We start from the raw sequence: 11,104 nt of genomic DNA on the forward strand, positions 1-11,104 counted from the left end.
TTGCAGTTACAAGAGGAGAGGTTTGGGTTTGGTAGCATGTGAATTAAAGGCTGAGACAGACTTGACCCTACTTCAGATTTCAAAATTTCAAAGTCATGTGAATTTGGTATCTTTCTTTATTATATAATTATTAACATTACTCTGACTTAGATAAAATTTTAATTGTTAATAGTAACATAAATTTGAAAATGATTGTGTTTCAAATTAACGAATGGTCAATAAAAACATTAGAATACACTATATATTATTTTCAAGTGGCCTTTGAAATTTGACCTCTCAATTTGAAATGTAACAGGCCAAAAAGAGCGATTAAAATTAAAACCGAGGGAGAATCCAATTTGAGTTGGATTTTTCAGCAACACATGTTTAAAGCGCAATGTATCAGCCACATAAAAAATACAATACACTACTAACGACAACAATAGTGATGGATACATACAGCACTGTTTTTTTTTATCTTGAAAAACAATAATTCTTATATAATCATAGATTTAGATAAATTTTAATAAATATAAATTATATATTTTTTATATAAAATTTTTTTATAAATATAAATATAAATTATTATTGACTATGCAGTATTACTCTAAAAATTTAAATAATTAATCAAATGTTTGAAACAATTTAAAGGGAAAATCAAAACATTGTTATTGAATTTAGGTATTATTATGGCAATATTTTTAATTGAAGATAGATAAATAGTACTATTAAAAGCGAATATCTTATCTTATGGTATACTTAAATTGAATGCACTTACTTCATAGAAGAACTTTCTTTGTCTAGAACGGACTATACCTGGAATATTCTTACAGGATCCATCCACTGGTGGCCACCAACCAAACTTAATATGAAGTAATCACATACACAAAAAATAAAAAAGGAAACTTAAAAAAAAAAAGGAAAAAAAAAGTGTAACCAAAAACCAAATGCATTCGAATATTCCTCTTTATATTCCCGCGTTGTGTTCTTACGGCCTTAAGCCTTCAACGCATTCTCCACCGTGCGATTCTCGTGACAACCTAATCTGACGGCTGAGATTTAATACAAAGGAAAGAATGAGATTTCCGAATTATGAATTCTTCTAGAGAAGAAAATGCCACCTTTTTAGATGCATGCTCTTAGATCTTAATCTCTCTCCTTACCACTTACCAGGAAATAACAATTCCCATGGATCTCCAATGTAATATTCCTTTGGAATCTAGGATATAATTTTAAATTCTTTTCTTAAATTTCAAAATAATATTTTCTTTTCTCTCTTTTTTATTTTTTAAAATTTCGGTGTTGGGCTTAGCTTGTTCCAGCTATAAATACCATTGTTATGTGTTGGCGAAAAATCCAAGCCAAGAACACATTTTGAGAGTACTTTTAAACACCCAATCAGAAAAAGCTTTGTTCTTTCTGAAGAGAGGAAGAAAAAAAAAGAGGAAACATGTCTGGGATTATTGTGGTTTTCGACTTCGACAAAACCATTGTTGATTGTGACAGTGATAACTGGGTCATTGATGGGTTGGGTTTCACCGATTTGTTCAATCAGCTTCTTCCAACCATGCCTTGGAACACCCTCATGGTATGTTCTTTCTTCCTGCATTCACATATTTATTCATTTTTGTTTTGCAACCTGCATTGTGTTTGAGGAACATATCATGCATTTCGTGTTTCTGGAGGAACTTAATTAATGGTTTTTCCCCCTTTGATTATTTGGATTTATAGGATAAGTTGATGCTGGAGATGCATGCACAAGGAAAAACCATTGGGGAAATTAAAGAAGTTCTTCATAGAATTCCTATTCACCCAAGAGTAATACCTGCCATTAAAGCTGCACATGCTTTAGGGTATCACTCTTTCTCTCTCTATGGGTTTAATTTGGAGGAAAAAATTTAACTATCTTTTTTAGTATTATTTATCTTGAGTGAAATTTAAGGTGGTAAATTTTTCTTTTTTTCAGGTGTGATTTGAGGATTGTGAGTGATGCTAACTTATTCTTCATTGAAACAATTTTGGAGCATTTGGGAATAAAGGAATACTTTTCAGAGATTAACACAAACCCAGGTTATGTTAGTGAAGAAGGAAGGTTGAGAATTTTGCCTTACTAACTTGTTCTAGCTTCCGGAAATTTAGATGTTACTAATACTAATACTATTTTAAACAAGTTGATCTTAGCTTGATCCTAGAACACCGGAGTGGTGTCTCCTTGATTTGGCGATTTTTTTTTTTTGTTGCTAAATAAAATAAAATAAAATAAAATATCTGCTTACCCAATTGAATGTTCTGTCATGGTTTTCAAGTCTCCAGTCTGAGCCCACTGGATTTGATGAAAATAGAAAATATGAATCAAATTTGACCTATAGGCCCACAAACAGTACAAATTAAAAGAGCACCAAATTTATCTTATTTGAAAAAAAAAAGGGAGAAAAATCTTATCAACTTTATTTATAATATTCACCAATCAAATCTAAGGTTTTGAATAACTATTCAACTAGTATGTGTAAAAAAATTGACTATAGTACCAAATGTGACATCTATTTAGATGACATTGTAATTTTTTTTTTCAATGATGAATTTAGGGTTTAATCATAGAGAGGATACAAGATTCACTATCCAACAATGGTGATGAGAACAAGAGGATCATATATCTTGGTGATGGAAGTGGTGATTATTGCCCAAGCTTGAGGCTTAGAGAGAGAGATTTCATGATGCCAAGGAAGAACTTTCCAGTGTGGGATTTGATCTGCAAAGACCCTTTGCTTCTTAAGGCTGAAATCCATCCATGGAGTGATGGGCAAGAACTTGAGCAAGTTTTGTTGCAATTAATCAACAAGATCAACTCTTTGGATGATGAAAGCTCTCAACAATTCATCTCGTCAGATTGCAAAATGCAGACTCTATCTGTCACTGCTCATGAGGCTTTGCCTAAAGTTCTTCCAGTTAGGCCTTGATTATATTCCTTAGTCTAACATTTTGTGCAAAAAAAAATGTACCATAAAGTCATAGGGATTTTCCATATTCACCCACTTTTTTTTCCCCTTACCTTGCCTTATTGACCCCTAAATCAACCTTTTCTCAAGGTTGTTAATCTCCAAAGGTTGTTCAAGATAGACACAGCCATGGTTTATATCAAATACAAATAACTGTTTGCTCTGTCTCTATCTCTTAACATTTTGTGAATATCTGAATGCTTACAACTTACATATTGGAAATAATAATAAAAAAGAGATTCATGTTTCAATTTTCCATTGCCGTTTCTTCATTTCTTCCACATGAGCTAAGAACAATTTGACATTGATTAACTTGAATTAGTCTGACCAATATCAATCTAGAAATAAAAGTCAGATTAAATTCAGCCTTTTCCGGTTCTCAGTTATTTAAAACCAACCAAATCAAATCGAACCGAACCGAAGAGATGTGTAAAAAATCTTGATTTTTTGTTATGTGTCTGCTCTGTCTCTAACCGTATGTAATTGATTTTGTTGTTTTTTTTATCAGAAGCCAACATCTCAATCTGGTGCAGTTGCCTCACCACCTCAAGCACGTGCTCAGATTCGCAACAATGGTAGAAAACTCCCTCTCCGAGTCTTGGCTGTGCTGTCTCCACGTCCTCCGCATGTGCCACGGCAACCATATCTTCACCTGCTGCCTCTCAGTTCTCAACATTGCTTAAGCACTCTAAATTCATATGTCAAATTTTAACTTGGAATCTTTCCTAGTGACAGCTTTTTCGTATTGGTAATTTTCTTCCCAAGATTGAAACCAATTGAAATAAAAAGAGCTGGTGACTGAAGAAATTAGGATTCTCCATTATTATTAGTGAAGCTGATTTTTTATTTTTTTTTGAATTGAAAGAGACAATGATGATGTTACATGCTTCTATTAGATTAGGGCGTGGCAGGTACATGTAGATTTGGATGGTGTTGTCGTTCTTAGGTGCTAGCCAAATAGATGTTGGACAAAAAAAATAAATATGTTTAGTTAGTGATTAATAAAAGAGAAATCTATCAACTCTTCCAAATAGATTTGCCTTGAGTTCTACAATTACAGTAACGAAATTTAAACACTAGCTATTCAATTTATTTTTAATATATATCTATATTTCAATATATATTTTATACCAATGATTGATTTTACTATTTTAGACAGGGGTGGAAAAACAGGTCGAATTCGTCGGGCCGACTCGCCGAACCCGCTAAAAAAGGCGGGTCGGACTAGAATTTGAAACCTACCAAATTAAAAAAACCGTCAAACCCGCACCGCCAAATTTGCGGGTTTTGGTGGGCCGGCCAACCTGTCGGGCCAAAAATTTTTATTTTTTCTTTCTTTTTTTATTAAATAAAAGAGTTATTACTATTACAAAATTAATAATTATATAATTTTTAAACACGTTTTTTCATTTTTTTTATTTTTTTAGTTATTAACTTTATTTATTTATTTTATAATTTGGTATATATAATTAAATTATGTGACTTATTTTTTAAAATAAAGATGATTCTATTGACAAATATTATTTTGAACAATTTTATTGAAATTAAAAATTAAAAAAATAATGAAAAAATTTATATTATAATTTGACTATATTTTATTTGTATTTGATTTTTTTAATTATTATTTTTTGGTTAATTTTAATTAATTTCACTTTTCAAACAAAAAAAAGAGTCAAGCGGGCTAACCCGCCAATCCATCATAAAGTAAGGCGGGCTAGCATTTTGAACCCATTTTAGTTGGCAGGGGAGGCCGGCCCGTCCCCTTTTATGGTGCGGGCTTAGCGGGGCGAGCGAGTTGGGACAAGCCGACCCACTTTGCCACCCTTAGTAGTTAATTTTAGTATACACTTAATATAGCATTTTTTATTTTAATATATATTTTATACGAATAATTAATTTAATAATTAATTTTTAGTGTACATTTAATCATTTATTTATATAAAGCAAATTCATAGCAGAATTTTCAAAAATTTAATTATCTTATGGGTTTAGCTAACATGTGTTCTTAAGGCACATAATAAGCTTATTATTAGTAGAAAATTTCAATTTTTTTTATTTAATAGGTATAAAATAAATGTATTAGAAACTTAAATGTGTCTTATTTTCAACATAAATTTTCTCAATTTGTAATCTTAAATTATGCCTTTAGGGTATATGATAGATAAACCCTTATCTTATCGGTTTATCTTATCGCCTAAATCAAATCAGTATATTTACTTGCTTTTGAAGTCCCAAAGCTGATAAAGTGAAAATCAAAGAGTAAAACCACACCCCCGTCCCTAACCATTTCGCTAACTCTCATTTCGTCCTTCATTGATTGGAAAATGACATTGCGGTCCCTAACCATTAACTCCGTCAGACATTTTACCCTTTCCGTTAATGACTCCGTCCAGAACTAACGGATTTTGTCTATGTGTCACGTTAGTTGATGATGTGTCAAGGAACCATTCCAAGAGACAAAACACCCCCTGCCATGTCAATAATACGCTACAGTAAAATAGGACAATTAAATCTCTAAATTTTTTTTTATGAGACATTTAAATTTCTAACTAATTTAAAGGGTTAAGTACTGAAATCGTCCCTAAGGTCTGGGGTGAAAATCAAAATCGTCCCCGACCTTTTTTTGTTATTAAAATCGTCCTTTTCCACTTCAATTTTATTTTTTTACCATATTACCCTTCATTATTAATAAAAAAAACCCTAACTTAAAAAATAAAAATAAAAAAAAGAAAGAAAACGCGTAAAGGGGAAAGGGGGGAAGGGAACGCGAAGGGAGAAGAGGGGGGAGGGGGGTTTGGGAAGAAGAGGGGGAAGGGGAAGGGGCCTCGCCGCCGCCACCGGTCTTCACTGCCGCCGCCACCGGTCTTCACTGCTGCCATCGCTCTTCGCTGTCGCCGCCGCTCTGCTCCTCGGGGAAAGGGGGAAGGGAACGCGAAGGGAGAAGAGGGGGGAGGGGGGTTTGGGAAGAAGAGGGGGAAGGGGAAGGGGCCTCGCCGCCGCCACCGGTCTTCACTGCCGCCGCCGCTCTTCGCTACCGCCACCACCGCTGTTCCTCGTCGTTTCTGCTGGATCTCCGCCGTTTCTGCTCCTCCTCCTCGCTCGGCCGTCGGTGTCGCTACTCCTCGCCAGTTTCTGGTTTCTAGTTTCTTATGGTTTCTTCTGGTTCTGCTGCTTCTGCATGCTTCTGATTATCAATCTGGTTTCTATGTTGTTGTTCTTCTTCTGTGATTGACTGCCTCTGCTTCTCCTTCTACTTCTGCTTGAACTTTTTTCACTGGCGAAAAAAACGAAGATTTATTTGTTGAACTGCAATTGATGATTGTTGAACTGTTGTCAAATTTAAATTTGTTAGTGATTTATTTTGCTGAATTTGTTATTGTTCAATTTGCTGGATTTGTTGTTGTTGCTGATGAAGAAGAGAAAAAGAATTGTTATTGTTGCCAGTGAGTGTTGTTGGTGGCAGAGGAGTAGAGGAGAGAGAGCGCGAGGGGAGGGCGAAGAAGGGTGGCGGTGTTGAAGTTGAACAAGAAGAGGAAGAAGCTGGGTTTTCTCACTGGGAAGAGACATCGGAGGTGGAGGTGGAGGTGGAGGTGGAGGTGGGGGGAGGAGTTTTTTGTTTTTGTTTTTATTTTTATTTTTTATTTTTTTATTAATAGTTAAGGGTAATTTGGTCAAAAAATAAAATTGAGATAAAAAAAGGACGATTTTATAACATTTTGTAATGTTGGGGATGATTTTAATAACAAAAAAGGTCGGGGACGATTTTGATTTTTACCCCAGACCTTAGGGACGATTTCAGTACTTAACCCTAATTTAAACATAGACACATGTAATAAACTATAAAGTAGGATAAATATCCCTAAATTTTAATAAGTCATTGTATTTACTCCTCCTCTTTCTTTTTCTCTGTAAAGTCCTGATATGAACACAATAAAAACTACTTCATCAAGTTCAATCTCTTTCAATCATTTTCTTTTTAGTCTCTAATACAAATTTTATGTCCCCATCTTTACAATATTCATCGTGAATGTAATTTTGTCATATTTTAAACCTCTCTCATTCATCTCATTCACAAATTTTTTAACTTCCTTCAAATGATAGATCTTGTAAGACCATTGATCAGCACATTGTACGTGATCAAGGTCGACCTAATGTCTTGATTAATCATTATCTAAAAATTTTTTCAGGCCAAATTAACTTTTCATATTTGTATTGTCCATCATCAAGGTGATGAAAATAATACCATTTGAAACCAACTTTTTCTTACACATTATCTAACAAAATAGGTACAATGATTTGTTGAAATTTAGAGATATTTATCTTATTTCATAATTTATTATGGGTTTATGTGTCTATGTATAAATTAATTAGGGATTTAAGTATTTCTTAAATTTTTTTCATGAGTTTAATTGTCTTATTTTATTGCAGTGTATTGTTGATACAACAAAGATATTTTATCTTTTAAAATGGTTTTTCAACATGTCATTAGGTAACGTAATATATTAATATGTAGACAAAATCCGTTAATTTTGGACCAAAATATTAACGGAGAGAATAAAATGTCTAACAAAATTAATCGTTAAGAAGTGCAATGTTATTTTTCAATCGAAATGAAAATTAGCATAATGGTCAGGATCCAGTGGGGTTTTACTCGAAAATCAAGAGTCATTGCTATATTAAAAACAAATGGAAGAATTAATTATGGGGTGGTTAAAACAAGACAGCAAGACTTACGAGTTACAATACAAATATCCATATGGCTTTTCAATTGCAAATCCTACTACTAGTTTGATATTTTCACAAGATTTCACCATTTCGCTTAGCTTGTTCTGAATCTAAGCATGAAGAGGGCCAGAAAGTACGAAGGAGATGCAGTGGGAATCGACCTTGGCACAACTTACTCTTGTGTTGCCGTATGGCAGGAACAACACTGTCGAGTGGAGATCATTCATAATGACCAGGGCAACAGAACAACACCTTCCTACGTTGCTTTTACTGCCAATCAGAGGTTAATCGGAGATGCTGCTAAGAACCAAGCTGCTGCTAACCCAATTAATACTGTCTTCGGTATAGTAATAATAGTAATCTTCTTACTTTCAATTTTTGCATGTGTTTTTTTTTTTTTTTCTTGCTTTCTACCTTACACAAATTAGTCTCTTTGTATTTTTGGATACATTAAGAAAAAAAATAATGTTAGAAACTCCACTTTGTTTTTTCTTTTACTTCTTATTTCAAGTTGTGTTTTTGCTGGTTTGTTATGCTCCTTCCATCTTCACTACCCTTGTTGGGTGAAAGTGAAGTTAGAAACTTACTCAAGATAAAGAAACTCTACTTATTGTTTATAGTATTAGTCCAGAGAGGTCTTTTTCTGTAAATGCAGCTGCTTCTATTATAGACATTACCCTTTTCCCCAATATAAGAGTAGATTTTTAGACTTAATTGTGTTATATTAGTTCATTCAAAATTTGACATTTATTTTCAAATGGAAGGAGTTTTAGCACTAAACTAAACTGTACTTAAAAGATTTCTTTATTTTCCTTCTTTTGTTTTTTCAGATGTTAAGAGACTCATTGGTAGAAAATATAGTGATCCGGTTATCAAGAATGATTTGTTGATGTGGCCATTTAAGGTCACTGCTGGTGCTGATGACAAACCAATGATTGTTGTTACATACAAGGATCAAGAGAAGCACTTTTCTGCCGAAGAAATTTCATCTATGGTTCTCACTAAAATGCGAGAGATTGCGGAGGCGTACTTAGAGTCACCTGTTTGTAACGCTGTTATTACAGTACCTGCTTATTTCAATGGCTCTCAGCGTAAAGCTACCAGAGATGCTGGCGCCATTGCAGGTCTCAACGTGATGCGAATAATTAGTGAGCCAACGGCTGCTGCTGTTGCATATGGACTTGACAAAAGATCCGATTGCTCTGGAGAGCGAAATATATTCATCTTTGATCTTGGTGGTGGTACTTTCGATGTATCTCTCCTTACTATTAAGGGGAAGGTCTTCCAAGTTAAGGCTACTGCCGGAAACACTCACCTCGGTGGAGAGGATTTTGATAACAGAGTAGTGAATTACTTTGTAAATGAATTCAAAAGAAAGAATAACAAGGTTGACATTAGCGGCGATGCCAGAGCCTTGAGGAGACTGAGAACTGCTTGTGAGAAGGCAAAGAGGACTTTATCGTATGCCGTTACTGCCACCATTGAGTTAGATGCTTTCTTTAAAGGAATTGATTTCTATTCATCATTAACGCGTGCTAGATTTGAAGAACTTAATGCGGATCTCTTTAGAGAGTGCTTGGAAACGGTAGCTGGATGCCTCATTGATGCGAAAATGGACAAGGCAAGTGTGCATGATGTAGTCCTTGTTGGTGGCTCTTCTAGAATCCCCAAAGTGCAGGAGTTGTTGCAAGAATTTTTCGAGGGAAAGGAGCTTTATAAGAGCATCAATCCTGATGAAGCTGTCGCTTGTGGGGCGGCTGTTGCGGCTGCTTTGTTGAATGGAGGCACTGAGAGTACTGCCCCGAATTTGGTGCTGCAGGATGTTACTCCTCTGTCTCTTGGTAAAGCCACAAAAGGAGATGTCATGAGCATTGTGATTCCAAGGAATACTACCATTCCTGTAAAGAAGTCAATGACTTTTGTGACGATCTCTGACAACCAATCGTCTGTGCTTGAAGAGATTTATGAAGGTGAGAGGACAAGAGCCAGCGATAACAACTTGCTTGGTCAATTTAGACTTTCAGGAATCCCTCCTGCTCCTAAAGGCCATCCTGTATCGATATGCTTCGATTTAGATGCCGACGGCATCCTATGTGTAACTTCTGAGGAAAAGACCACCGGCAATAAAAACTAGATTACCATAACAAATGATAAAGGAAGATTGTCGCAGGAAGAAATCGGAAGGCTAATTGAGGAAGCCGAGACATACAAGGTTGAAGATGACGAGTTTCTTGAGAAGGTTAAAGCAATGAATGCTTTGGATGATTATGTCTATGACATGGAGAAAGCCTTAATCGGTTCTAAGCTTTGTCCTGCAGATAAGAAGAAGCTAAATTCTGCAATTGATAAGGCTAGAACTCTTTTTGATGATGGTAACAAGGAGAACATAGAAACTGATGTGTTTGTCGAGTGTCTTAATGAATCTAAGCTCATTTTTGAGCCCATTATAGCTTAGACTAATACTAATACTATTTTAAACAAGTTGATCTTAGCTTGATCCTAGAACACCGGAGTGGTGTCTCCTTGATTTGGCGATTTGTTTTTTTTTTCATTGCTAAATAAAATAAAATAAAATATCTGCATACCCAATTGAATGTTCTGTCATGGTTTTCAGGTCTCCAGTCTGAGCCCACTGGATTTGATGAAAATAGAAAATATGAATCAAATTTGACCTATAGGCCCACAAACAGTACAAATTAAAAGAGCACCAAATTTATCTTATTTAAAAAAAAAAAGGGAAGAAAAATCTCGGAAATTATTTTTCTTATGGAGAAGTAATTGGTGTTTTGGGAGAATATTGGAGGATGGGAGGAATTACCGGGGGGTGGAGCAGCCGGTCAACACGCAGGGGCGTGGTGACCCTGCAACGGTGCAACGTGTCTCACCACGCAGGAGCGAGATGACGCGGCCAGCATGCTCTTCTGGCACCACGCAGGGGCGTGGTGAAGCTGGCGTGGCAGAGTCCCGATGCACCACGGGGGGCGTGCTGGAGCTGCTGGCATGCAGGGGACAAGTCTCACCCCAGTAAACAGTGTGGTAGCATTCCCAGCATTCCCAGCTCTATATATATAAACGGAAGCCTTTGTTACAATGAGAAAAAAAGAGTGTTAGTGAGGGGAAGGAGGGCTTGCTCTATATAAACAGAAGCGTTCTTCCAAGGAGGGCTTGCTGGCTGCTGCTGCTTCACCGTGGAGAAAGGGTGAAAAATAGGAAGGAAAAAAAATATTATTTTGTTTTTATTTTAAAGAATGGTTCGTAATTATAAAGTTCCGGAAGAACATATTATAAATTATTTGGATCATCCAATCTATGTAAGTTGGTAAATTATATTTTTATTGTGTATTTTTATTTCTGTTTTTTTTTGTTATTTAATATGTTTAAATATAATTTTTTTTGTTAATTTT

At 35.2% G+C, this 11,104-nt stretch overlaps 2 protein-coding genes and 1 pseudogene across 2 annotated transcripts; all 3 read left to right on the forward strand.

The window, feature by feature from the left end:
* Positions 1,125-2,098, forward strand: LOC107617777 (inorganic pyrophosphatase 1-like). The gene is made up of 3 exons (XM_021112370.1): positions 1,125-1,567; positions 1,711-1,832; positions 1,946-2,098. The coding sequence occupies exons 1-3, from the start codon at positions 1,430-1,432 to the stop codon at positions 2,091-2,093; spliced, it is 408 nt and encodes a 135-aa protein (XP_020968029.1). The 5' UTR covers positions 1,125-1,429; the 3' UTR covers positions 2,094-2,098.
* Positions 2,090-4,006, forward strand: LOC107617779. The gene is made up of 2 exons (XM_016319642.2): positions 2,090-2,924; positions 3,484-4,006. Exons 1-2 carry the CDS (start codon positions 2,691-2,693, stop codon positions 3,685-3,687), a joined length of 438 nt encoding a protein of 145 aa, XP_016175128.1. The 5' UTR covers positions 2,090-2,690; the 3' UTR covers positions 3,688-4,006.
* On the forward strand, positions 7,703-10,424 carry LOC107614722 (annotated as a pseudogene).

This window comes from Arachis ipaensis, chromosome B09 (genome assembly GCF_000816755.2).
Source record: "Arachis ipaensis cultivar K30076 chromosome B09, Araip1.1, whole genome shotgun sequence".
Classification (NCBI taxonomy): domain Eukaryota; kingdom Viridiplantae; phylum Streptophyta; class Magnoliopsida; order Fabales; family Fabaceae; genus Arachis; species Arachis ipaensis.

Excerpts from the sequence above, each read along its gene's own strand:
- LOC107617779 (XM_016319642.2), top strand. The coding sequence starts at position 2,691 with ATGATGCCAAGGAAGAACTTTCCAGTGTGGGATTTGATCTGCAAAGAC. Across the intron at positions 2,925-3,483 it reads CTTTGCCTAAAGTTCTTCCA|AAGCCAACATCTCAATCTGG; the intron begins GTTAGGCCTTGA and ends TTTTTTTATCAG.
- LOC107617777 (XM_021112370.1), top strand. The coding sequence starts at position 1,430 with ATGTCTGGGATTATTGTGGTTTTCGACTTCGACAAAACCATTGTTGAT. Across the intron at positions 1,568-1,710 it reads TGCCTTGGAACACCCTCATG|GATAAGTTGATGCTGGAGAT; the intron begins GTATGTTCTTTC and ends TTGGATTTATAG. Across the intron at positions 1,833-1,945 it reads AAAGCTGCACATGCTTTAGG|GTGTGATTTGAGGATTGTGA; the intron begins GTATCACTCTTT and ends TCTTTTTTTCAG.